The sequence below is a fragment of the Neofelis nebulosa genome, chromosome 1 (assembly GCF_028018385.1).
Source record: "Neofelis nebulosa isolate mNeoNeb1 chromosome 1, mNeoNeb1.pri, whole genome shotgun sequence".
NCBI lineage: Eukaryota > Metazoa > Chordata > Mammalia > Carnivora > Felidae > Neofelis > Neofelis nebulosa.
In genome coordinates this window covers 34,825,678-34,853,676 of record NC_080782.1, presented here as the reverse complement: position 1 = coordinate 34,853,676, position 27,999 = coordinate 34,825,678, and the positions used below count along the sequence as shown (strand labels likewise).

General features: G+C 40.6%; 1 protein-coding gene across 7 annotated transcripts in view; it reads right to left on the bottom strand.

Moving 5' to 3' along the window:
• GHR (growth hormone receptor) overlaps positions 1-27,999 on the bottom strand; it is a 278,998-nt gene that overhangs the window by 27,011 nt on the left and 223,988 nt on the right. For all 7 annotated transcript variants that reach the window (XM_058718748.1, XM_058718777.1, XM_058718740.1 and 4 more), the window contains one exon: positions 4,034-4,163. In XM_058718748.1, the coding sequence (XP_058574731.1) occupies positions 4,034-4,163 (130 nt within the window). The remainder of the gene's footprint in view (positions 1-4,033; positions 4,164-27,999) is intronic.

Genomic DNA, 27,999 nt, shown 5'->3' with positions numbered 1-27,999 from the left:
AACCCCCAAGAAACAAATGGACTCACAAAACAGAGACTCTGTTGCCTGCTTTCCCCGGTTGAATTTGTATGCAGGCAAGCAAAGCCATATGGAAACTACTCTCCCTTTGTCATGCCGCTAAGAGTTAAGTGCACTACGTTTGTTCCTAGTCTATCTTGTGAAATAGAAGGAAAGCTGTACAATGAGACCATCAGTAAAAATCAGAATAAAGAGCAGAAGAAATGCTTTCTATCCAAATGCTGTTCCATCTAGCAACTGGAAGAAAAATCCTAAAAGTAAAACATCACTTATGTTCCAAGGACGACTATTTTCATTACATACAGATCATGTGTTTCAGGCTTAAAATTCAACCTTTTCATTGGGAAAAAAAAAAGTAATAGTGCCCTTTCTCCCTTCTAATCTCCCCTACAACCTTGCATGGAAGATCAACTTCCCTTTAAAAGGCTAGGATATATATATATTGTAAGCATTTGTATTGAAAATGTCCCATGGGGCGCCTGGGTGGCTCAGTCGGTTGAGCGTCCGACTTCGGCTCAAGTCATGATCTCGTGGTCTGTGAGTTCGAGCCCCGCGTCAGGCTCTGTGCTCACAGCTCAGAGCCTGGAGCCTGTTTCAGATTCTGTGTCTCCCTCTCTATCTGACCCTCCCCCGTTCATGCTCTGTCTCTCTCTGTCTCAAAAATAAAAAAAAGTTAAAAAAAAAAATTAAAAAAAAATGTCCCAAATTTCTAAATGAAACTTACTGATAAAAACTGAAAAAAAAAAAGGCTAGGATAATTGGTTGAGGGGAGTGAGCACGGGGGAGGGCAGAGGCGTGGGATACAGCCTCAGGGACTGAGGCTTCCCAGCCCGCCCACTTTCTTCAAAACTAAGGTGTCTGCAGGCAAGGAGCTGAGAGCACAGCAACTCTGACAGGTTTCCCCGGAGCCTCCTGTTGAGGTGCCTGTGGTTTGCATTCAGGTGGGGTCCTCTCCCAGCTCGGAGATGAGACCTGGCACCACCTCCATCCCAGGGGGGCAGAGACCGCTCTGCATCAGCTGCCCCTCCCTCCAGCTCACCTGGCTGGGAGCAGGGCCAGCCAAGCGTGTGGCTGCCTCTGGGCCCATCCTGTTGACGGCCTGACATGTTTAGGCTCCTTTGTGCTTTAGTTACCAAGGCCAGGCTGATAAACGGAAAGCCCAGTGGCCCGGGCCCCTTCTGTGCCCCTTCCTGTCCCCTCTGCTTCAGTTCTGGATGACATCCTGTCAGGTTGTACGTCAGGGAAGAGGGGTCATGGTTCTATACTTCCAGAAGTTGCCTGGGAACTGAATTCTAAGAAACAACGACAAGGGTCAGAAAGTGCATTTGCACAGTCCTCTCTGTGCAAGGGGGCCAATGGGAAGTGTAACACATTTGTGTACTAGATGCTGTGGTCTGGGCCTGACACTCCAGGCCCTTTGATTCTGCCCTTCCTAGATAAACCGGGTGGGGGCTTAGGCTATTTTGGCTAAATCTTCAAAATAATTACAATTTTGTAGAGAAAACAGAAAATACTGGTTTTGCAAGTTTGGGTTGGCTCTGATCACGAGGTTGAAGATGTGACAATTTTTTTCCCCTGGGATCCCAAACTCCATTAGGGCAACAGTTAACGACATCCTCCCGAATATGTTCCGGTTTCCCTGCCACCTGGTCACACTTTCCGTGGCATCTCTGTTAGCACAGAGCCAGGGTTTGGAACCGGGGTGCTGAGAGCCCGAGGGTGGGCAGAGGAGGCCTGGAGGCAAAGGTCTGTGACCCTGACAGAAGAGGGTAAGGAACAGATACATATTTGTGAGGGCTTTCTACCTTTCGGGTTATCTTTTTGCTCACGTTCAGATTTGGAGACTATTGGGGTGGTAATAACCCGTTTTCATAAAATGGGCCCGACTCTGCTATTTCTTTATCCCGTTTAGCTCATTGTGCCTGCACAAATAACTTGTTTTGTTTCCACTGAGTTGGCTCTCTGTTGCTGAGGCAAAAACAGAAGAACTGTACCTCCAAAATCTCTCTTCACTCAACAGTCAATTCAACAGGCATTCAAGAGAGTCTGACTGTCTGACTGTATTCACACAATCCAGCCTAGCCTCTTGGCCCCTACCTCTCTGTAGGGTCAGCCATAACAGAGAAAAAGTGCATTTGGTGCCCAACCTTGTCACCTCCGTGGGTACATCCAGGAGACTGCTCTCACACCCAGGAAGTGGGGAAGGCCAGTAGGGGTTGCTAACTCAAAGTATTTATTTGTAAATTGAGTACCCAGTTTTGGACTAAAAATGGTCTTAGAGCACACCAATAATCACTAATAGTAAAGAATCAAAAGTCAATTTGGTAAGCTCAGGCATTGGATTTCTGTATCATTATTATTTTAAAGGATTACTATATTATAAACAATAATAGCAGCTACCACTTGCTGAGTACGTACAATGTGCCAAGCACTGTGGTAAGCGTGTTTCATGTATTATCTAAAACATCCTCACAAGACGTCATGAGACCAGGTCTGTGATCTCCGTTTTGCAAATGAGGTGACTGAGTTGTGAACAAACTACTTTGCCTGGTGTCTGCGGTGAGTGCCAGCCAGGCTGAGCTGTGGCTTTGTTGGCCCTGAGCCCATGTCCTGAACTGCTCACCGCATCTTCACTCCCTTTCCCCACTCCTCAGTGGGGGTAGATGGCATCCTCCTTGGACTGATAAACACCCCCACCCTGGGGTAAAGGGTCCTGGCTAACCTTACCTCTCGGCTTAGGCCTTCCCTGGGAGTTGGGTGGAAAAGGGGAAATGATAAAGTGTTTGAACCTAAAAATTTTAAAAAAGCAAAAAGGGACAACGTAAGAGTGAACAGAAAGGGAAATAATTCTAGGGGAGAAGTCAGAAATAAACTACTTGGGTGGTGATGATACTGAGAGACTCTGTTTCACTCTTCCTCTGTCATTTTGCAAGACAACCAGTCAAAATGGAACGGAAAAGTATTACAGTTCCTTACTGAGTATAACTAATTTAACAGGAGCATTGTCCATTTTTTACATAGAAACCAAGCTGAGTCTTTCAAAACATACCTCTCTTCTAAAAGCCCACCACAGATAAAGTCAGATTCAAAGCCCAGCCGTGACCAGCAAGGCTTGGCACAGTCTGGCTCTGGCTAACCTTCTGACGTCTTCAAACATCGCATCCCTACGTCTAAGCTTGTGCCATTCACGCTGGCCTCCTGCTTTCCTCCAGCAGCTCAGCCTCAGGAGCTTTACACTTGCAATATCCTCTGCCTGAACAGTTCCTCCCCCCGCCCCTGCAGATATTCATGTGGCCTCTCTCACTTCACTTATGTCTCTGCTATAATACGACACGCCAGCAAGGCCCACTGTGACCTCCTCATCTAAAGTATCACCAAGCTCCCTACACACACACACACACACATACACACACATACACTCACACTTATCCACACTTTCACATACTATCTCACATACGTTTACACATCCACATACCCACTTTCACACATTCTCACATGCACATACTATTCACCCTCTTGCACACACACTTGTACACACTCCACACACACTCATGCATATTCACTCTTGCACCTACACTTTCACGCACTCACACATACGCTCACTCACTTTCACACACTCACCCTCAGACACTCTCATGCACATGCATGTACTCACATACAGCGTGGACACTTTTTATCCTCTTTCTGGCTTTTACTTTTCTTAATAACCCGTATTACCAGCTGACATTTATTTTTAAATTTTTTATTGTCTGTCTTCCCCAATTGGAAATGAAGCCCATGAGTCTAGGGCCTTTACCTTTTTTTGTAATCAATGCTATATCTCCAGTGCCTAAATAGTACTAAACACGTAGAAAGGGCTTAATTAATAATTTTTGACTAAATGAATACATTTAAGTCATCAAAATAAATTATTTATAAATTAATAAATAAATAAATAAATAAACTGCATGCAGTTCAGTATACTTTCGTCAGAAAATCCATGGAGGAAAAAGTCAGAAAGGCATGAAGGCTGCACCTTCTAATATAGAATAGCTGTGTGGATCCTGGGCTCTTGAAGCCACGACGAACCCCATCTGTCCAGTGGCACGAAAAAGTCTCTAGTTCAGGTGAACGGCACTTGGTGAACTTAGGCTTCCCAGAAGAATCTGCAGAGTAAACAGAAAAGGCAAAGCATGAAATCAGGAGGGTAACGTATGGTCCTCATAAAACACCTATTTAAAGTGGTAAAGAAGAACCACTTTTTCTAGACACAGTCTTTTCCTGGGTCACAGTTTCAGAGCTTGTTGCCTGCCAGTTATTTCTTTGTCAGCTCTTGATTCCATGAGCAAACTGTTTTGTCTTCATTGCAAACATTATTTTTTAGGGCCTATTTAAGAAGCCAGAGCTAGAGAGAAGGTTTATTTGGAAGGTGACCCTAGGGACAGGAAGTAAGGGCAAGGAGGAATGGGAAGGGGAGAGTTACCATAGTGGCCAGCTAGGGCCCAACTCCACAGCGGACCCTCTGAAAAGCTGTAGAGTGTGTCCTAGAGAAGGATGGGAGGCTGGGCTGTTTACCCACCAACTCCCACCACCCATTGCTTGAAGGCTACCCTGGGGGTGTTCATGCACCTGCACATGGGCTGAAGGTCCTGCCTGACTTGGGAGAGGCCTGGGCAGGCACCTGAAATGTCCCGGCAATGTTCATGATGGCGACTGTCCACCACAGATGCATGCACTGACATCAGGTGGGACAAAGGATGTGGCGTGGGATCACAGCTTCCACTATAGGGCCCTTCCTCCCTTTATGGATTGTTTGATAAAAAGCCACTTAGGTTTGCATTCTTTTAAAAGATTCAGCCATTACATGCATTAAATAGATGATGACTAAAAAATTCATGCATACGTATGTGTCAACTCTAGTCTGGGAAGTGATGACTGCCCCTAAGTGTTAGGATATTAGCCCAAACTCCTCTGCATCTATGAAATCTGCAGCAGACAAGTCTGAGGCAAAACCGACTTTTGTATATCAATTCTCATTGTTCTCTGACTTCCATGGCCTTTTTTGGAGATAGCCAAGTTTCTTTTTTCTTTTTTTCCTCTCCTTATCTGATTCTACTTCAATTATACTGTAAACTTAATACATTTGTTCTCTGATCTAAAGCTCTCATCCCTGAGCAACAGGGAGGCTCTTAATTTTAAAGTATCTTTATAAATACTTTAAAATATACTTTAAAAATAAACAGCATGCAACCAAACACATAAAAATTCCTGATTCCAAGTTCCAGGTTCACATCTGGTGTTCTGAACCAAAACATGCCTCCTTTTTTTCCTTTGTCAACCTCGTAATGAATGGGATGTTATAAACCTTCTAAATAAATCCATCATTCAACCATCCACTCGACAAACACTTACTAAACATCTACTTAGTGCCAGGTTCTCTTCCAAGAGTAGAGCAGGAAACAAAACTGCTAGCATTCTCGTCCTTATGGAATTTCCCTTCTGGTGGGGGCTGGGGGGAGGGGGAGTCCCATGTAGAAAAATGAGCAGGGTAAGGACATAATGGGCTGGGAAATAGAGGCCCCATCCTCCTTCCACTAACACCCATATTAATGCAGCAAAGAAGCTCAGGCTGGGGAAATGTGTCCTTGTTTCTGAACACCTGCTGCCCCAAATAGTCTGGCCACAAGAAAATGAATCTTCAGGAAATCCTGAGTTGCAGATAGGTCCTGCGACCTATCTGCAGATAGGGGTGGCAGAATGTCTTTATTAATAAAATTCCATGGTCATATTGTTGTAAGAAATATTCCTTTTCCTGTATTAGCTAAGGGATTCACAGAGTTTTGGGGAATGGATAGGATCTGCTTGGTACCAAGGGCAGATGGTCAGCCCTCTCTAGGTGGTCAGCATTTAAGAACCCCCCTGAGAGCACTGAAGTGTAGGAGCCTGTGTGAGCTGCTACAAGTGAATATAGTGAACAGGGTGTGTGTTTTGTTAGGTAAGCACCTATTATACGGTAGAGTATCTGGAAAAGTTCCTTTTTCTATTAGCTGAAGCACTGAAAAGGGTATTTTCAGATCCTTCCAGAAAATAAGTAATTCATAAAACATATTTAAGCCACCACTACTTTTAATTCCTGCGGGTGTGAGGAGAGTCTTGCGTATTGTGACTACTCCTCTGCATGCAAGAAGAGGAAATGTGCCGGGTTGCAAAGTGAGAGATCCGTGTTCTAGTCCTGGCTCTGATACTATTTAGCCCTGTTCTTCCCAAGCTGTTTGGGCCTCAGGCTCCTCAATAGAGAGGCTGGAAGAGATGAGATCCAAGGTCCTTTACAACTTCATTTTTACAATGAAATGACATATACCACCACTAATAACAACGTACACAACCAAAACGTAATTTTGGCATTTGAAACAACCAGAGAGCACCAAAAGGAAACACTACTCAGTTTCTTCTATTCTCTGTGCCACAAGCCTGCCACATCATGGCAAGAATAGTAAACCCAACTCAAAAACTTGAAACAGAAAGGAAAAAAAAAAAACCAAAACTTTGTTAGCTGGGGAGAAAAAAACTTAAAAAATTTAATTTAAAACACATTTTTCTTACTTAAACATAGTACTCTTGTTTATTCTGTTTCCTTTTAACTCCAGATGTATAGAAAGGCCTGTATTATCTTCTCATTATACATAAGAAATAGGAGATTTCTGGTTGTGGTGCTAATGTGATGAAGTGTGTGCCTACACAGGCATTCAGATACAGACCTAGTGCAGCAAAGCTATTTTTAACTTGTCTTTTTTTGGTGTGTATTTTTATGGTCCACCCTCCTTTCCGTACCTTCCTCCTTTCTTTTCCTCCTTCCTTCCTTCCTTCTTTCTTCTTTCTTTCTTTCTTTCTTTCTTTCTTTCTTTCTTTCTTTCTTTCTTTTCTTTCTTTATTTTCCTTCCTTCCTTCCTTCCTTCCTTCCTTCCTTCCTTCCTTCCTTCCTTCCACATGGGTATGTCCTGCTAAGTGCTGTAGACAGGACTAATTCTCAATGGCCCCAATGATCCCTGCTTCCTATCATTTATAAGCTTATGTATTTCATCTCCTTGAATAACTTGCTAATCTAATCTACAGAATGTGGCAGCATCGAGGGGATGTTGTATCTGTGATTAGACTATGAAAACTGTGGCTTCCACCTCAGCAGACTTTCATTCTTCTTGGTTTTGATGAAGAAAGTTGCTGTGTTGGTGAGAACCACATGAAAAGGGACTGAGAGTGGCCTTTGGCCAATAACTAGCAAGAAAATGAGGCCCTTAGTCTAACAACCCTTGAAGAACTGAATCCTGCCAGCAACCACACAAGCAAGGATGGAAGCTGATCCTTCCCCAGTCTGGCCTCAGATGAGACCAAGCCCCAGCTGGCACTTTGCAGCCTTCTGAGAGTCTGAGTAGCAGAAGTCCCAGCTGATGGGTTAATTTGGAGGAAGGATAGGGAATAATATTAGCTGAATTCTATTTATACTGAATAAATGAATCCAATATATTAGAACTTGAAAGTGGTGTTCAACAATGGCATAAGCCACTTTTCTTAGCAAATGGAATGCCTCACGGTGCGTGTGGGGAAGTATGTAATTTCTCTGTTGGAGGCAAGAAGAACTGTAGTGTAGCTGGCTGCTTAGCTCCTTCTCTGTTGCTTCCTGCTTCAGCTGTTACTACTGTGGCTGAAGATAGCTGGCATTTCTAATGTTCAGCTCCTTAGTGTCATGCTGAGGTTTTTCCAAGTCTAAGAGGTACTGGCCTAAACTTAAAATGAGCACCTCTCTGATTATCTCTGAAAATCCTAGTAGAAGCTTGCCTTTTTTTTTAAAGTTTGTTTATTTATATTGAGACAGAGAGCGAGAGAGAGAGCAAGAGAGAGAGAGAGCAAGAAAGTGCACATGCATACATGCAGGGCAGGGGCAGAGAGAGAGAGGGAGAGAGAGAAAATCCCAAACAGGCTCTGCACTGTCAGCACAGAGCTGGAGTGAGTCTCAAACTCATGAACAGTGAGATCATGACCCGAGTGGAAATCAAGAATCGGATGCAACTGACTGAGCCACCCAGGCCCCCCAGAAGCTTGTTTTACATTTCATTATATAGACAACAAATGGCTATTATACATTCTCAGGTCCTTTCTGATGAGCCACAAACAATAATTTTGAACTAGTATAATTCCTGCTCTTTCATGGTTTTTTTTAGCCTAAATCTAGAGACAATGTAGTTCAATATCCATTTATAGTATCTCTGTAAAGAATGTTGCACTTCACAAGAGAGCCTACCTTCGGCCCTTACTAGAAGAATTGAGTATTCTAACTCGAGTGGTCCCACATTTTGAAGAAATGTTAGTATTAACACTGATCAGCACTCAAAATCTTGAGAACAGATTTGGTATTTATTTTTATTTTCTCTTTGGAGCCTTTATTTTGAAAATGTGGATTTTGACTTGCAACTCCATATTTATTTTAGTTATAATTACCATGTTACATACATCACCTTCCATCTTAATATCATGTTGAATACTTTACATATATTGTCTCCTTTAATACTAACAATAACTACAGAAGGTGGGCATTATATCCACTTAGAGATGGGTGAAAAACTGGAGTTTAGAGAAGTGAGTTGCCCATGTTTATACTGCTGTAGGAAGCAGAGGTGAGACTGAAATACAGGTGGTGTGTGATTTTAGGTCTAAAGTCAGAACTAGCAAAAAAAATAGTAGCTTTTTTGTTAGACAATTTTCTCTGGCTTCTCAAAAAATTCCCAGAAGGGAAAAATGACAAGCTCAGATGTGCTCTTAATTCAATTCTCAGAAATCAGTAACCTGGCAAGCCCTAAGAGCAGCATTTCCTAATTGTAATTGCACAGTGGAATCAACAGGGGAGCTTTAAAAAATACTGATGCCTTGGCCTACTCCCAGAGACTTGAGTCAATTTGTCTGGGTGCAGCCAGGTTATCACTATTTTAAAAATTTTTTTCAATGTTTATTAATTTTTGAGAGACAGATGGAGACACAGAGAGAGGGAGGGAGACAGAGAATCCGAAGCAGGCTCCAGGCTCCGAGCTGTCAGCACAGAGCCCAACACAGGGCTTGAACCCACGAACACTGAGATCATGATCTGAGCCAAAGTCAGACGCTTAACTGACTGAGCTACCCAGGCACCCCTGGTTATCACAATTTTTAAAAGGTCCCCATGTGTTTGCAATGTGTTTGCAATGGCACAGGCTGAGAGCCATGTAGAGAAATAAAGTTATAAGTAAGCACTGAAAAGTTGGCTTTATACATTATTAGGTTCTCTGATCAGTTCTAGCAGAGCTTTGTATCAAGAGTAACTCTTGGTTTGAGCACCTGGCTGGTTCAGTTGGTAGAGCATGCAGCTCTTCATCTTGGGGTCGTGAGTTCAAGCCCCACACTGGGCGCAGAGCTTAAAAATAAAAAAAGAGTGACACCTGGTGTAAACTCCCATGAGCTTCATACAGGAGGGTGTGGGAAAGATATGAATATTAACTTTCACCTCAAAAGAGTAAAATAATCCTTCATGACGAGCACTGGAGAACTAAGAGATAGTTTAAACAGGTGCACAAATGGTACATGTCTCAATGCTAATCCTGCCTAAACTTCTGATAAGACTATAAAATGGTAATGGGAATTATTAAGAAGTTAAACTGGTATTCCTACTGCAGTTATCATTTAGAAAGCTTGAAGAGGGTTTGACCAAATTCACGTCTTTAAATGATGATTGAATGACAATGTGTTCAAACTGCAATGATAGAAGAACAGTGTCAGAGGGAGCTGGAGGTCCCTCTGGTTGCAACACGTCACCGTTGACAGTGACCGTGGCTGATTCTGCCAGTCAGACCAGCTGGGGTGGCCAAGGTCGGCTCCCCTCTTCACTGGCCAGTGGCTCTCCCCTTGGGGGGAGATGATCTTCCTGACAGTATGCAGAGCGAGAATGTCAAGTAGCAGTTACACACTGAAGAAGTCTTGTGTTCTTACTCTCCCTCATCAGACATGCTTTTCTATCCTCTACTCATGACAAAGAAAAAACAAAAACAAAGGAAATCTCACGCCAGTTCCCAAAGTCGGCTTGGTGCTGGGTGTTAGGGGAAAGGGAAGAAGAGGAGGGGAAGGTTGGTGGGAAAGGACAACCTTCTTCAGAGAGCTCTGGGTTGTGGACTGGAAGGCACTCAGCAGTCATCTGCCCCGAAATGTGGAACATCCACTGGACCACATCATGAAAGAGGAAATATTACAATGAGAGAGAAGCATGACATACATTGGACCAAATGCCTTTTGGGTCCTTTTTGGTAGATCTGAGCTCTGCTACGAGTAATCATCATATAAGTGTTTGCTGTGGTTATTGTTTCCATGCTCGCAGTCAGCTGGGACTGCCAATTTATGGTTTGTTAACTGTTGCTACCTATGAAGAGCAAATGCTGAGCATGCTGCTAGATCTGAAATTTATCCTGCATTTTACATGTAATTATAAGTCCACTAGTGCTAGTTAACACATATGAAGTGTATGTGGTCATATCGTGACAGCTATTTCCCTCATGGTGTAGAGGTGATTTTCTGTGGTTATCTTCTAGATAGTCATAACTACTGAAGCCTGAGTTCTAGATAACTAGAAGATGTTGCTATATTATTATATATTAGTATTGAAATAAAAAAAATCCAAGCACAGCCTTTCTCTGTGTTTTCTTGAGAAGCAGTTAAAAAAGAATGCTGTAAGTCTATGAAGAAGCAGCAGGAAGGAAAATTAGGGGCACCTCAGGCAGGCACTGTGGGGCTGGCCCAAGAGGATCTCTGGAACACTGAGAATGCCACGTGATGCTTTTCTCTAGTGACCTGGGTACCCGTGGCACAAGTGTTATCAGCTTCTTGGCAATGATCTTTTCAGAAAAAGCCCATTAAAACAGAAGAGGGCTGAATTGGAATTTGGAGAGTTCTGGTTCTGTCATGAAGAGTCCCTCCAACTATTTCAACTCTCTGAGCCAAAGCCACCCTGAATGGAATGGGCTGGGTGGTTGAATCATATTTTTAAGGTTTTCCATTTCATTTATCTGTAGAGGAATCCAGCCTGTAAGTATTTGCTGGGGCTTCCTGGGGATGGGGTTCTGTACTGAGGGGTCCTGGGTTTTACACAGTACTTGTAAACAGATTCAGAGGACTAAGCCTCCCCCCCCCCCACCGCTTGTGGGGGTCCTCCCTTTTGAAGCTCTGCTTTGAGGCCACATATCTTTTTCCAAAGTACTTCTGTCATTTACAAAGTGCTCTTCTATCCGAAGAGCTTCAGGAAATCAGTGATTCCTCCTTATACACACTCCCTTTCACTGAAGGTCATGTCCTTGATGGATGCTGGTCAAAATATGGTAAAAGAAATCTGTAAACTTCCTGGTTGATCACTATTGTCAAAAGTCACTGAACTACTTTATAGATAACATAATGTTAAAGAGCACATTAAAGAAAACTGGTAGGCTTTTGTTTTTAACCTATGCCATTGTCAAGTAGTTATGAAACCACAAACACTGAGTTTGCATAGGCTATTGGCACAAAAGGCCGTGAATTAATGGTAGAAATTGGCAAAAAAATTTAATACAGTATTTCATGTTGGACAATACTGAATGTAAGGAATTCACCTTCATAGTTGCTTTCCTTTATGGTTCTCCGAGGCACTGAGGAAAGCACAGCTGTAAAATCTTCTGCTTAGGTACTTACTGTTTCAGAGTTGAGAACAAGGGTTCCCAAGTTCTTTCCTGAAATGTTCATCTTTTTCTTTCTATTTCAAATTAAACTCTAGTACGCTTTTAAAAATGGATTCTTGGTGCATTAAAAAAATTGTAGGGCTGACTAAAATAAAAGCTTGGTGATCATGTCCAGGTACTTTAGGATGAATGTCAAGTCAACTGAACTGAATGGCAAGTCGTTAGTATCTTGGAAAAGTGTTTTTGGCACACGCTGTCTTCCAGGACATAGACCTGAACAGAGTCTACAGGCAGCTCATGTGGATGGCAATGTCAGAAAAGAGTGTCACCTACTACTACCAGCACTTAAGCATTTATCTTTTTGCCAAAACTTACTTTCTGTTGCTTTATTTGGTTTTCATGGAATACTTTATAAAATGTACTGAATTTACTTCCCTTCTTAGGTACTTAACGATTGAACATGATTAATCCTGGTTTTCAACACTCAGGGGCGTTAATCAATCATCTTTCTCCTCTTTCCTTTCTTGTCAATAGCATGTAGCTGGTGCATTTAGCTTACTTAGTGTTTTCACATTATTTCATTTAATTGTCCTGGACAGAGTGATCATATACTTCTCTAGCTAATTTAAAATTTTCTCTCTTCTCCCTAGATTTCATCAATTCTCTTAAGACTCACAGGGCTTCTTGGTGGAATGACAGGGACACTATTTTCCTTGGTGTTTTTTCCTCTGGCTAGAGAGGGAGACGTGCCAAGGCAGCTATAAGCAGCCCTAAGTTCCAACAGTGTAGCCTGCTGGAAGGTAGAAACAGGAACATCACTTCAAAGATACACATTTACTGCCCTGCAGAACTGACCTAGGACAAAGAATTGCCACGGTTTCATTATTAAAAAAAAAAAAAAAAAGATTCCATATAGCATGGTTTTGAGATGTCCAAGTAACAATTAGCCCTACATTCAACAAAATTTATTTTCTGTTTGGTTAAGGTAAGGGACCACCTAGATAAATATCAAATAATTATATAATCAAATATGTTGGATTATATATATTACAAATATATTTATAATAGAAATTATACATTATATTTATAATAGAAATTACATGTTATAAAAATACGACACAACAGAATCAAATATTAAAGATAATATAATCACATAATTAAAATATAAAGCAGGAGGATTAACTAACTGGAGTAGGTGGAGCTTCTGGACAGCATGTAAAATAGTACGGCCACCACAGAAATACAGTTAGGAGTTCTTCAAAAAGTTAAACAGAGTTACCTTATGACCCAGCAATTCTACTTCCAGATATATGTATACCCAACAGAAATGAAAACATACGTTCACAGAAAAACTTGCACAAGTATGTTCATAGTAGCATTAGTCTTAATAATGAAAAGTAGAAGCAACCCAATGTCTGTCAGCTGATGAGCAGACAAACAAAATGGCATAAACATATCATAGAATATCATTTAGCCATAAAAAGGCATAAAGTACTGATAACGTGCTACGCCATGGATCAAGCTTGAAAACGTTTTGTTACACGAATGAAGCCAGACACAAAAGGGTACGTATTAATTACATTACTCCATTTATAGAAAATGTCCAGAATAGGCAAATTCATAGAGACAGAAAGCAGATTAGTAGTTGCCAGGAAATGAGGGGAAGGGAAATTGGAAGTGACTACTAATGGGTACGGGGTTTCACGCCAAAGTTGAATTGATGGTGGTGATGGCTACACAACACTGTGAATACACCAAAACCTACTTTTAAATGGTTAAAATGGCAATTTCTTAATGTGAATTTTATCTCAATAAGAAAATCTATCTAAACTTTTTAAAGCAAGAAGTTATACTTACTCTAAGATTTATTACATATAATTTAATTTTTATGTTTTCTAAGCCTTACCTTTTCAATTTGAAAATCACTTTTCATTAATTTTAATGAATTTTAACTTTAACGTTGCCGTGACACAAGAGGGATCGCCAACTCACTGAACAGAAGACACCACTGAATCCTCCGGTCCTATGAAAATATCCTGCATGAAATTTAGTTAAAGTAATTGCGAATGGGGCTGTCAGGTTCTTTTTTTTTTTTTTTAAGTTTATTAATTTATTTTGAGAGAGACAGGGCGTATGTCATGCATGTGAGTGGGGGAGGGGTGGAGAGGGAGAGAGAGAATCCCAAGCAGGCTCCTCGCTGTCAGTGGAAAGCCCCACACAGGCTTGATTCCATGAACCATGAGATCATGACCTGAGCTGAAATCAAGAGTCAGAGCCTAACTGACTGAGCCATCCAGGCACCCCATCTTTTTAATGAGATTATCCCAATTCCTGAAAAACAGTAGCTGAAGAGTCTATAGGCAGAGTTAACCTGTTACATGCTGGAATCCCCTGGGGTTTAAAAAAATGCCGATGCCTGAGTTCCAGGCTTCAACTGGAAGATAATTTATAGAATTATCAATTTAATTATCTGGTCTTTGGATTTTTAAAAGCTCCCCAGTGATTTTATTATTTATTATTATTATTATTTTTAAAAAATTTTATTTATTTATTTTGAGAGAGACAGAGACAGCATGAGCAGGGGAGGAGAGAGAGAGAGAGAGAGACAGAGAGACAGAGAGACAGAGAGAGAGAGACAGAGAATCCCAAGCAGGCTCTGTGCTGAGAGCACAGAGCCCGACTTGGGACTTGAACCCATGAAACTGTGAGATCATGACCAGAGCCAAAACGAAGAGTTGGACCCTTAACCAACTGAGTCACCTAGGTGTCCCAAAAGCTCCCTAGTGATTTTAAAGTGTAGCAGAATTTAAGAACTGCTGACTTACATCTTTTTCCTTCTGAGCCCAGAAGGCATTGTGCTTGTTTTTCACTGCTGGAGCCTCTTGTCTGGTTCTCATATGCAAGTTGTTGGCCAGGAACAGGAGGAAAAAGTAAGTGTGGGGACATTCTAATCCAAGCCTAAAAGTATGGCAGTGCTTTGCCAACATCAAATCTCTGTCACTGAAAAATATGAACCTCCTGAAATTTAAGGGAAGCCTTCTACTGCCAGAAGAAACCAACTGACAAATGAGACTTTATTTTCCCCATCTTGTAATTTTGCTGAGGTCACTTCATCCTCGCTGATAATGATATATTCTATCACGTAATTTCATTTCCAAAGTTTGGAGTTTCAGATGCAATAAAACATGGTCTTTTGTAGTGAGCACACCGAAGTTTTTTGGTTGTAGGATTAACCACTACATTCACCACTCAGTTATTGATGCGTTCATTTATTCAACAAACAAATCAATGAACACCTGTTTATAAATCAGGCTTCAGATTAACACGTTCACTTGCTGGAATAGTGTATTTGGTCCAAGGATCATGGCACACAAGACAGACCATTTTATTTAAACAGGCTGGCCCCATTCCCCGAGAAAGAGAATCAGCCCAGTCATTCTTCCCTAACTTTTGCTCTGTGTACGTTTTCTGGCTTGGTGGAATTGCTATTACCACTTTTGAATTCCCAAGTCTATATTCAGATTGAAAACCTGTTCCATGTATATATTTCTATTTCCACAAAAGAATGGCCAATATGATAAATACAAGGATAAATATGGTGGATGTGGACATGGTTTCCACAATGCAGAAGCAGAGAACATTTTTTCTATAAATACTTACACAGGAACACAGCTTGTCATTCTTTTGTGCGCATGTTTTAATTTTTAAGGTATTTAGGCAGCTGTGTCACACTGCATTCTCCTAAACCAAGTGTCCTCAACCGGGGACGAGCTTCCTTCCCAGGAGACATTTGGCAGCGTCTGGAGACATTTTTGATGGTCACGACTGGTGGAGGGAGTGATGCGGGCATTTAGTAGGGAGAGGCCAGGGGTACCGTGAAACACTCTGTACTGCACAGGATGGTCCCTACAACAAAGAGTTATCTGGTCCAATATGTCAATAGTGCCGTGCTCCAAACAAATAAAACCACTAAATTACAAAGTAGTTCTCCAAAATTCACATATGTACTCACAGTGAAAAAAGCTAACATAAAAATCTACATCTCCAATCTCCTCTACCCCTTTACCTCTCTAAACTCTTTTTCTGCTCAACAAAGAAAAAACACCTTGCATTTTTAAGTCCTTCAGATTCTGTTTTATTTTATTTTGTTTTCTTTGGATTTTTAAAACAGACTTCCACACAGACATTCCAAATTTCAGTTATTCAAGAAGCACTTATACACCATCTATCATGTGTAAGGCACTCCCTAGGTGCAATGGAAATTTTAAAAAGAACATGACAAATGGATTCTGCCTTTGAAGAGCTATATAAGCTAGTACAGGAAATAATACATGTACATATGAGAAGTAGCTAACAATAAAAGGCAGTTAAAGATAATAATTGCTTTAAGAAACCAGAAAAAGTAGTGAATAATAAGAGCTGAGGGTGGAGGGACAGAGGAAGGTTCCAAAGAGGACCAAGGAGAGGGTGATGAACTCATCCCAGTTTGCCAACATGGAAAAGTGCTGACGGGTGATCACCAACCAAATGCTGGTAGGGACACATCTGTACACAAAGTTAGTGTTATTTACCCTCCTAAGTACTGAATCAGAATCTGCATTCTCACAAGATCCCACGTCATCTGTATGTACAATAAAGACTAAGAAACATTGACTTAAGGCAACTGACTGCCAGCCAAGGGCTCTAACTGGATCAGTGGTTCTCAACTCTGGCTGCACATTAGACTGACTTGGGGATCTCTAACAAAATACCTTCTAGAGATCTAATTTAATTAGATTGGATCATGCCTTATACAACATTATATGTCAATTTTATCTAAAAAAAATAACACTATTTCAACATATTGAGTAAAAAGATTGGTGTGATGCCCGGACATTGGTATTTTTTCTAAGTGCCCCACATGACATGTGACTCTAAGGTGCAACCAAGGTTGAGGACCACTGAATTAGAACAATGAGCTTCTATGTTAGATTAAAAGGTCCCTCAAATACCAAGTCCTGTGTGGAACAAACCAAACAAGAATTAGCAAGGTGAAACAGCATGCATTGAATCTCAGGGGGAACTGGACAAGCCCCTGTATACAATAAGGATCTGATGTTGAGTGTGTCTGTGTTGGCTCAGAGGGAAAGGCAGTGTGGTAAGAGCACAAGCCTCTCTTGTGGGTGACCTTGCTGGGGTCTCCCAGTAAGGTCCAGCCTTAAATTCCACTTGTGTGGAGCAGAAACATATGCTTACAGCTGTGTTTCAAGGGTTCTAAAGTTGCAGTTTCAAGTATATATGGCAGTGAGAGTGCAGCTGCCTTAATTGTGGGAGTCATGGAAGTTAGTGTTAGATTCTTTGCCATAATCCTGGGAGCAGAGCCAACCCTAGGCTCCAAGATGGCCCCGTGTCAGTCCACACAGGAGAACAGCCATAGTCGGCTTTGTGGGAAACTTGCAACTTCTCAACAGAACACGTTATGCCAATCCCTGGCATCAATCGACTGCAACAAATTTCCTAAGCCTTCATAGTTCTTCATTCATTGGCTCTTTCTGGAGTTCTTTGTTGCAGAAATCTGTGTTTTTTAGAGAGACGCTTCTCAAACTTTAGTGTGTAAAGGCATCACCTAGGGGTTTCGTTAAAATGCAGTAAGTAAAATTCAGTTAAGTGAGGACTGAGATTTTGCAACTTTTGTTAAGTTCTCATATGCTGCCGATGCTGCTTCTGGTGACCACATTGTGAGGAGCAAGAAGTTAGATCTGTGCTGTCCAATATGATAGCTTCTAGCCACATGTGGCTATTGAGCATTTGAGATGGGGCCACTGTGACCAAGAAATTGGATTTTTAATTTTATTAAATTTTAAGTAGTTTACATTCAAATTGAAAAGTGAAAATGGTACAGAATTTTTTTATTACATATAACTTTATTGTTTCAGTAGGACTACATTTCACTTTACTGAAAATTTAGTGTCCCAATTGAGATGTGCTGTAAAACACACTGGATTATGAAGAATTATTAGGCTAAAATAATGTAAAAATTCTTAATAATGTTTTTATCAGACTGATTACATGTTGGAATGATAATACTTTGGGTATATTGGACTAAGATATATTATCCAAATTACTTTTAGCTGTGTTTCACTTTTTTAATGTGGCTACTAGGAAATTTGAAATTGCATATGTAGCTCCCATTATATTTGGTTTAGATGTAGAACTGCGTTCAAAGGAAAACCATATTTAATTAAAAAGGAAGAATTCAGAAAATATATCGCATTGGGCTTAAACACGAAATACCTTTTAAATGTTGCTAAATTGGCAAACTGTAGATTATGGTGTAGCTCTAACCCCCACTTCAAAGCATCTATCTCCTCTGGTCCACTCTCCTGAGACAGTCAGAGTTTTCATCTAGTTCATAGATGTTCAAGGGCTCCTCAGCAGAGCCCCTAAAACTTCTTTAATTTTCTTTCCTACCTTTTTTTCTTTAAAACACACCCGCCCCCATTTCTGATCTTAGATCCTTGCTAAGTAGGGCTAATATGGAATAGTAGAAAGAGCACAGGCTTGGAGGCCAGCGGGATTTAGGTTTGAATCCCAGATGTGCGACTTACTAGAAATATTATATAAATTTTGTAAGCCCCAGCTTCCTCAGGTATAAAATGAGAGCAAAATATCTACACAGCTGATGAAAATTAAATCAGATTATTTACAAAAGTACCTGTCATATGGTTGGTTTTCAACAAAGAACCACCACCATTACTAAGAGAACAAATTCAGCGTTTCTTGTGGATTCTGACTCCATCTATTGATATTTTTGAAATAGATCAGGTCATTATGCATTGCAAGGACTTAGCCTAGAAGTATACCTCATAATGAGAATCCAAAGCACTGGAATAGTTCACTTAGAAAGTCATTTAAGACTAGGCAAATCTCTTCATAATCCATGAAAATGGAAGCTACCTTCTTATCCGTGCACCTACTTGGTCTTAAATGTAAAACAAACTTAGCTCAGAAGTAAGGGACTCCCGAGGTTCAATGGCATGATTTCTCAAAACGACACTACTTGTATTCTGGACCAGATAATTCTTTTTTGCAGGGGGTTGTCCTGTGCACTAAATATCATGCATAGGATATTCAGCATCATTCCTAGCCTCAACCCACTAGATGCCAGTATCACTCCCCTCTCCCCCAGTTATGACTAACAAAATGTCTAGAGAGACATTGCCAAATGTCCCCGGGGGCCAAAAATCACCTCTGGTGAGAACCACTGCTCTATGGGAATGTATCACCCACTTTATAACCCTGATTATATTAAACTCTGATTATATTAAAAATTTTTTTTAAATCTTTTAATTGTTTTAATGTTTATTTATTTTTGAGAGAGAGAGAGAGAGAGAGAGAGAGAGAGAGACAGAGCGTGAGCAGGGGAGCAGCAGAGAGAGAGGGAGACACAGAATTTGAAGCATGCTCCAGGCTCTGAGCTGTCAGCAGGGAGCCTGACACAGGGCTCGAACTCACGAACTGTGAGATCATGACCTGAGCTGAAGTCAGACATAACTGACTGAGCTACCCAGGTGCCCCTAAAAAAATTTTGTTTTAAGTTTATTATTTATTTTGAGAGAGAGATAGAGATAGTGAGTGGGGGACGGGCAGAGAGAGCTGGAGAGAGAGAGAGAGAGAGAGAGAGAGAGAGAGAGAGAGAGAGAATCCTAAGCAGGTTCTGCACTGTCAGCATGAAGCCTGATGCAGGGCTTGAACTCATGAACATGAGATCATGACCTGAGCTGAAATCAAGAATCAGACGCTCAACCACCTGAGCCACTCAGTTGCCCTGAATATAATTAAATTGTAAAATTGCATTTAAATAGAATAATTTTTACTGTATAGAAGTAAAATCATTTCACTTAAATGATAGTTCTTTTTAATTTTCATTGATTGAGTTCCTACTATGTGCTAAGTTCTTGCCATTTGCTTTCTCATTTCATCCTTAAAACTCTTCTGTGAGGATGTTGTGCAAAAGGATATAATCTTCATTCTATAGGTAAAGAAGCTCAGCTTCAGAAAAGGTAAATACTCTTTAGTCAAAAACCAAACTAACAAGTAACAAAGCTGGGATCTGAGTCCAGATTTTTCTCACTTCAAAGGTTTTTTTTCCCCTCATATGCTGCACTGCCTCTTTCCGTTTTAGTTGGGTTTTCTCTTCATTGTAAGGTTACTTTTTTGGCATTAGTCTCAGAGTTATTGGCTTTTATGAACTTGTAGAGACTAGAGCTTAAAGGTTAACTGTCCTATACTTGATTTGAGAAGATCTTATACTTCATCTTTTACCCTCATTCTATGAAGCACATAGGAAAAGCATCTTTATTATCAGAACCATATATATTTCCTAGAGAGCAATGCCAGATCCCCTCACGGAAATAAGAAATAGTCCTTGCATCTGTGAAGTTTTCAGTCTGGTGGGAAAATAAGATTTACAGATATGAAACTATGTGAAAATAAACGTTTTAGGATATATTGGAATAGAAAATGAACTATTTCAGGATATAGCTATATAGAACTTTATAAAGAAAGGAAAGACCAGTATGAGTTATAATAGACCTAGAACCTTTAATAGAGAAGTTCTGGTGGGAAATAGACAGAAAAATGGCGATCAAGTTTAGGAAGCAGATCATTTATAACAGGCATTATAATTCCAAATTTGCCATTGTGAATTAAGGGAAGAGGTTAGATGTATATTGCTGAGTATCTAGTTATCTGTTGGTTGGACAACTCTTAAGAATCATGGTCCACATTTGCCTCTTTCTCTTCCAAGTCAGGCTTTCTGCTAACTTCTAACCAAAAGATGGATAAACACATAGAAGAGTCAGAGAAGCAACATTTACTTCAGACATAAAAGAGGATTCTGGGAAAATGGCTTTGACAGCTTCAAAAAGAAAACAGTTTATATGTAGTCACACACAGTCTTAGAGCTAGTCAATAAGGCCACCATTTCATTTTACAGATGAAGAAAATGATGTTCAAAAAAAGAGAAGTGAATTGGCCAAAGTGGCACAGCTGGTAAGAAGATTTTACTTCCCTCCCTGAAGAAAAATCATGGTTGCTAATTGTGGTCATTATTATTTACTTTGGATCTACCAACCTCTAAGGCCCTACCAAATTTCCAACCGTCACGTTTACAGAGAGCAAATCCTGAGCCTTACAATCCACGACAATATTTTTTTAAAACTTTATTTTTACTTATTTTGAGAGAGATAGAGAGCAGGTAGGATAGAGACAGAGAGCGAGAAGGAGACACAACCCCAAACTGCTGCTGATAGCATCACAGAGCCTGATACGGGGCTCGAACTCATGAATCGCGAGATCATGACCTGAGCCGAAATCAAGAGTCGGACACTTAACCAACTGAGCCACCCATGTGCCCCGACTCCACAACAATATTAAGACCATGTTCAGGGTTCCAGTGATCAGAAAAATAGGTATCTGAGTAGGCATTTTGAAAGCTTGTAAGAAACTAAACTAAAGCATTATTTTAAGTACTAATGGTCAACCATGTAATGCGTTCAGAATTCCATGCATAATCAACCTATTTTATTACACTAGATGGCAGCAAATAGGTATCTAGGTGTATAGTCAGTAAACCAGGAAATTGAAAACAAAATGAAACCACACAAAGACTGAGTCTAAATTTGCCTAAATCAAGTAAAAGTTCCCACAATTATCAAGCTCTTGCATGCTCTTGAACATTCCTAAAGAAGTTGCCGTTCTTCTTACATGTTTTTCTATGGAGGTTCCTCCTTACACATAGTAGGGTGCTAAGAATTGTGATGAACCGTTCAACGTTGAATTGTGTAACCACTGATGTTTGAATAGGTAGGGCAGTATTTTATATATTTCCAGAATCCTTGTCCTGGCTGTCAGAGGCAGAGCAATCATCAGTGAGTGGGGGATAGGAAGTAGTGAGAAGAGGACTTGGATAAGATGTTGCAGGATAGGACATCAGGATGCATGAGACAGAAAAAGCATAAAAGAAGGCTGTGAATGCTGGCAACAGAGGTATTTAAAATTAGAAAAAGTAGGTTAGATAATCACTAGTGGGACTGAAAGATTATCTAGGTTATTCTAGCTTATTGTCTTCAAAGTGGACCATGCAAGCTGATCTACTGGGGAGTGAAAACACTAAAACTTTTATTTCTAGGTTTGGTATATCTCAAGTAGGATGGAAATTAAGGTTTAATAACACTGAACATTTAGAGTCACACGGAGCCTTCACTCAGCCTGTGTGTCAGGGTCACAGTCATATTTGGTAAGAGAGAAACCCTCAGAAAGAGTGGGAGAGCCACCGGTGGTTCAGAGGATGAGTTAGCAGTTCCTTTACTTGTCTCTTCATGTTAGAGTTATTTTTCATGTGGAGTTATTCTACATGGCTGATTTAATGGATAAACACATTATACTGATATACATTCTGGTGGTTGATCATGAGGTAACAAACAAGTGGCTTGAAAGGATTCACGTAAAGAAATCTCATATAAAAAGTAACTCTAATGGTGCCGGCCCATTGCCGGCAAGAAGGAAATGAGCTAACACTCTTCTTATTGTAGAACAGTCTCCAACCAAATCTGACGGGAAGTTCACTTCCCAAATGGGAAATTATCCTAAAGACCATTTGAAATACAGATTGACATCTACTACAACTAGTGTTCATTTTTTGAACCTCTAACTTGCTGTACCTTGTGCCCCTTTTCAGGTAGGAGATAGTAATGAAAAGCAAATACTGAAGTAAATGTAACCTTCAAGCTGTGTATAAACTATTAAATGAGGACTCCCCCTGCAAAAGAAGTAAACTTCAAACACACTGAAGGAAGTATTTTGTTCTATTAAAGTTAAAATGTTTTATAATATTGCTTGGTTCAACTTTATCAACACTTTAAAATTTATATGTTTATATACATCGTACAGTGAACAAAATGTATACGATTCACAAATAGGTGAGCAATGTATATTGTGAGCATGTGTTTAAAAATTGCTTTACTAATGGCATATAGAATCCAAGTTTCAGTAACCGATAACTTTTGCAGATAAATGAATAAAAAATGAAGCAAGAGGCTTAGGGACTACCAATGTCCCAACATAGCACAGATTCCCAAATTCTTAGTATTCAAACTCTTTCCATTTTATTCTACTCTGCTTTCATTCCCTCCTCAGGTTTGACTTATAGGGTACACATTTAGGTACACAGATCCAGGGCACAGACCTGGGCTCCTCCTCCTTTTACAACTCTCCACATGCCTTCATCCTTAAAGGATTGCTCTCTGGGAAGCACAAACAAAGGTAAAAGTAATATTAAAATGGAAGCATCTGCCCATCAGATAAAATGCAACTATGTGCAAAAGACAGACTCCGATATTAGAGCAGAAAGACACTGCAGTATAAGCCAAGTGCTTATTCCTATAATTAAATCTTTTCACATGAGCCCTCATAAACAAGAAAATTACTAAAAATGTATTCTCCTTTTTAAACTGTACAGGAGAATGAGGAATGGCTTAAAAATAAAAGGTTGACATGGGTTTGGAGTAAATAGTCTGATATTCTGGGGCAAACACAAGGGGAGTTTCCTTCACAGATGAGGGGTTTCCATGGCCCTGATGGGTTTTCTTCTACGTTGGCTCCCTTTTCTTTGTAGAGTTTGGCTGAGAGGCCATAATCAATGGTCTGTGTAAACTGTGCTACAGAAGGTATGAACCCTTCCTATAGGCCAGTGCTTCCAAAGTGTGGACCTACAAGTCTGATCTACCTCCACCAGGACCACTTGGATAAGCATCCAGATTCCTGGGCTCCACCTGAGATCTACTGAATCAAATTCTCAAGAAGGGGCTATTTTTGATTTCCCTTGGTGATTTGTATACTTTTGACTTTCGATTCTCAGGCAAAATGTGCTGTCTGGTAACCAGAAAAGGAGAAGAGATCAGAGGTTCCCCGACTGGCCCAAGATCTTTAGAGGCTCATCTTTGAAAGACTGTATATTCATGTTATGGGCTTCTGTAAGATGTAAAACTTCTGGCTCATCAAGAAAATTAAACACTAGAATTAAACACATTTAAGGAGAGATTGTAAATCTTCATTTTGAAAAGGACTTGTTTAAGCTCTTCTAAGATGTACCTTTGCCTAGGTGGTGGGTAGGGCACTGAGACAGATCCAGCTAATACTACACACAACTGTGTTCCAGAAACACATACATTTAATGCTCAAGATAATCACAGATGGCAGTTTATAGATGGGAAATGTAAATGTCCTCCTAAATTCATTCAGCTGGTAAGAGGCAGAGGTGAGATTTGTACCCAATCTCTGAAATTCACAACCAGTGCATTTTTAACTGCCTTTGTGTTGCTACCTTACTAGTTCTAAAATTCAGGGTACCACTGGCAAACAGATGAGAAAAAAGGTAAACTATAGAGGAAACAGAAAAAAAGAAGGAAAGGCTAGCATATTTGACAAAAGAAAAAAGGCAGGCATTCCTTTTGACTATTTTATAGAACTACAGTAACTTACAAGAGAGGGGAGTAAAGGAATCTTTCTAGACAGATGACTTAGCACCCTTGAAGTTGTAGGTCAACAAACAGGAAATACTCACTTGGTTTGAACTAGAACACAGAGTTCCTGTCTTAGAAATTTTATAGGACTGTCAACAGTGACAAGTGGTTGGGTCAGCTGTTGAGTTTCACGTCTTCCATGGACAGAGCAGGCTTAATAACCCTAGAGCATGGTTCAGTACTGATTTAAGAAGCAATAGCTTTCAATTAGGAGCTACAGCTGCCACTTCCTACATCCACCAAGATTTCTTGGGTGGTCTTTCACCACGCTGCAATTATCAATGCAACTTTATTTATGGGCTCAGACAGGTCTTAGGACAGAGCAGGATAGTTGTTATCCACTGAGTCAATACAGCTGCTTGGTTAACTTGCCCTACGGTGCAATTTCACAAGGTTGACATTACTTTTTCTCGTGTGTTTTGTACTCGTGTTTTTTGATCAATGAATCGGAACTAGCTGAACAAACCTGAGCTTTAGAACAAGGCAAGGGTGGTAGAAGGAGCTAAGGCTTTGGGGCCAGTGTGCCCTGAGTCTGAACCCTTGCTTATTTGATTTTAGGAAAATAATATCTTTTCTTGTAGTCTGAGTTTCCTCAAATTCATTGAACTGGGAATAGTAAGAGTAATCTTACTGAATTATTATGAGATTGAACTCTAAGAAATGCCTGCTTAATAAATGTTTATCATCTTTTGCCCAGGATATTTGGGTGATTCATATTTCATATACTGAAGTTGATTTAAATATATTTGTTATAACAAGAGCTAACATTTATTTGGTATGGCCATCTGTCAGACCCTATGCTCAGAGATTTTGATGTATTATCTCATTCAATCCTTTTAACTGTGGTATGAGATGGGGACTGATGGTACCCATGGATGGGAAGCACCACGCCCAGGAGGTCTCATTTCAAATCCCATGCTCTCAACCTCTATATCACCACTTCCTATTATTCTAGAAGAAGAGTTCTACATCAAGAAGACATAAGGAAGTGGCATAGCACAATGGTAATGAGTAAGAGTGCATGAGTAGGATGTCTGGGTTTGACTCATGGTTCTGAACTTCTCAGCTATGTGGGCAAGTCACTTATTCTCCCTGTGCCTCTAGCTCCTCATTTGTTAAATAAGGATAACAGTAGGATCGTTAGGATGACTCATAATGATTTAAAATATGTAAAGTGCTTAAAACAGCACGTGGTAACGTAAGCACTACTGTAGGTCTTCAACACGAACTAAAAACAACTTTTTTCTTGCTCCTTTCAATGATTACAAACCTTCCTCACAATTTTGCATCAACTAATAACTTTGCTAGTGCCTTATAAAAAATAAGATCTCAATTTCTTTTTAACACAATAATCCATTCGGGCCTCTTTGTGTTGTGAACAGTACTAAAACCCACTTAGGTCAGTGAAATCATAGGGCAAGAAAAAGAGAGAAAATAAAAGCATGGTCTTGAAAAGCAGGCACTCATCAGACCAGAGACTCATCCGACACTGTAGCCACACCCATCACATGCAATCTGTGATTTTGAAAACTCACGCTTTTGGGGCGCCTGGGTGGCTCAGTCGGTTGAGTGTCCGACTTCGGCTCAGGTCACGATCTTTTTAATTTTTTTTTTTTTTCAACATTTTTTATTTACTTTTGGGACAGAGAGAGACAGAGCATGAACGGGTGAGGGGCAGAGAGAGAGGGAGACACAGAATCGGAAACAGGCTCCAGGCTCCGAGCCGTCAGCCCAGAGCCTGACGCGGGGCTCGAACTCACGGACCGCGAGATCGTGACCTGGCTGAAGTCGGACGCTTAACCGACTGCGCCACCCAGGCGCCCCTCAGGTCACGATCTCACGGTCTGTGAGTTTGAGCCCTGCATCGGGCTCTGCGCTGACAGCTCAGAGCCTGGAGCCTGCTTTGGATTCTGTGTCTCCCTCTCTCTCTGCCCCTCCCCCACTCATGCTCTGTCTCTGTCTCAGAAATAAACATTAAAAAAAATTAAAAAAAAAAAAAAGAAAACTCACACTTCAGCACTGTCACACTTTCAAAGACATTTTATTTTTCAAGGTCAAAAACTCAGGTTTAGGATTACATTTGAAAGTTCAGAATTCCCTTTGTCACAAGTCCCTGTGATACAAAATCCAGTACTTTCATTTCACTTGTTTGGTATAAGGAGTGGGAAGTGTGCAACATTTTCCTTAATTTTTGCAGCAGGGGGTTTACCACATTCTAATTCTGAATTTTCCTTTGGCCCCACAATTCTTGATTTATGATTTGTAATTTGAAAGCTATGCATCAGCAGAGCTATACAATATAGTAGCACCTGCACATTTCCCTTTTTGAATGATCCTAAATAAACACAATTCAATAATGCCCCCAATAGTTTAATATATAGCTCATTTTATAGAATTTCAAACAGTGCCCTTTTCCTTTTGTACTTTTTTGACTAATTTTTTTAGCCTGGAGTTTAATTCAAGGGTGAAGCAACTATACCATCAGGTTTAAAATCACTGTAAAGAATTTTTTTTAGGGGCACCTGGCTGGCTCAGTCTGTTGGGCATCCGACTTCAACTCAGGTCATGATCTCATGGTTTGTGAGTTCGAGCCCCACGCTGGGCTCTGTGCTGACAGCTCGGAGCCTGGAGCCTGCTTCGGATTCTGTGTCTCCCTCTCTCTCTCTGCCCCTCCCCCACTTGTGCTCTGTCTCTGTCTCTCAAAAATAAATAAATGTAAAAAAAATTAAAAAAAATTTTTACTGTTTATTTTTTAGACAGAGAGAGAGAGCACGAGTGGAGGAGGGGCGGAGACAGAGAGAGAGACACACACACACAATCTGAAACAGGCTCTAGACTCTGAGCTGTCAGCATAGAGCCCAATGCGGGGCTCGAACTCTGACCGCCAAGATCATGACCTGAGCCTAAGTCAGACGCTTAACTGACTGAGCCACCCAGGCACTCCTAAAATCACATTTAAAAAAATATTTGTACTGGGTGTTGTATGCAAGTGATGGATCACTAAATTCTACACCTGAAACTGATATTACACTGTATTTTAACTAACTGGAATTTCAATAAAAACTTGAAACTACAAAAAAAATTGTACTGGGACATAATGCTGAGGTTGAGAATACAGCAGAAGATTTACTAAATAAAATCAGTACAACTTGCCCTTTTATTTTTTTATTATTTTTTTTTATTATTATTTTTTTTAAAATTTTTTTTTCAACGTTTTTTATTTATTTTTGGGACAGAGAGAGACAAAGCATGAACGGGGGAAGGGCAGAGAGAGAGGGAGACACAGAATCGGAAACAGGCTCCAGGCTCCGAGCCATCAGCCCAGAGCCTGACGCGGGGCTCGAACTCACGGACCGCGAGATCGTGACCTGGCTGAAGTCGGAGGCTTAACCGACTGCGCCACCCAGGCGCCCCACAACTTGCCCTTTTAATAAAAAACTACCACCCATCTTTTGGATTGATAATATCAGCCTGGAAAATATTTTTGAATAAGCAAATTAACTGCACAGATATGACTGGGAGAATAGGTGGAAATGGAGGAGCAGAGAGAAATAGCTGGAAACAGTTCAGCCAGTCACTCTAAGAAGTATGTTTCCCGTTTCTCACTGCTCCAGGAGACACTATGGGCCAGCTGCAAGAGAAGCCCATCTCTTGGTCCATGTGTGTCTACTAACCTTGGGCCCCTGGCCTCTTCTTCTCAACATCTTTCTTACTGATAA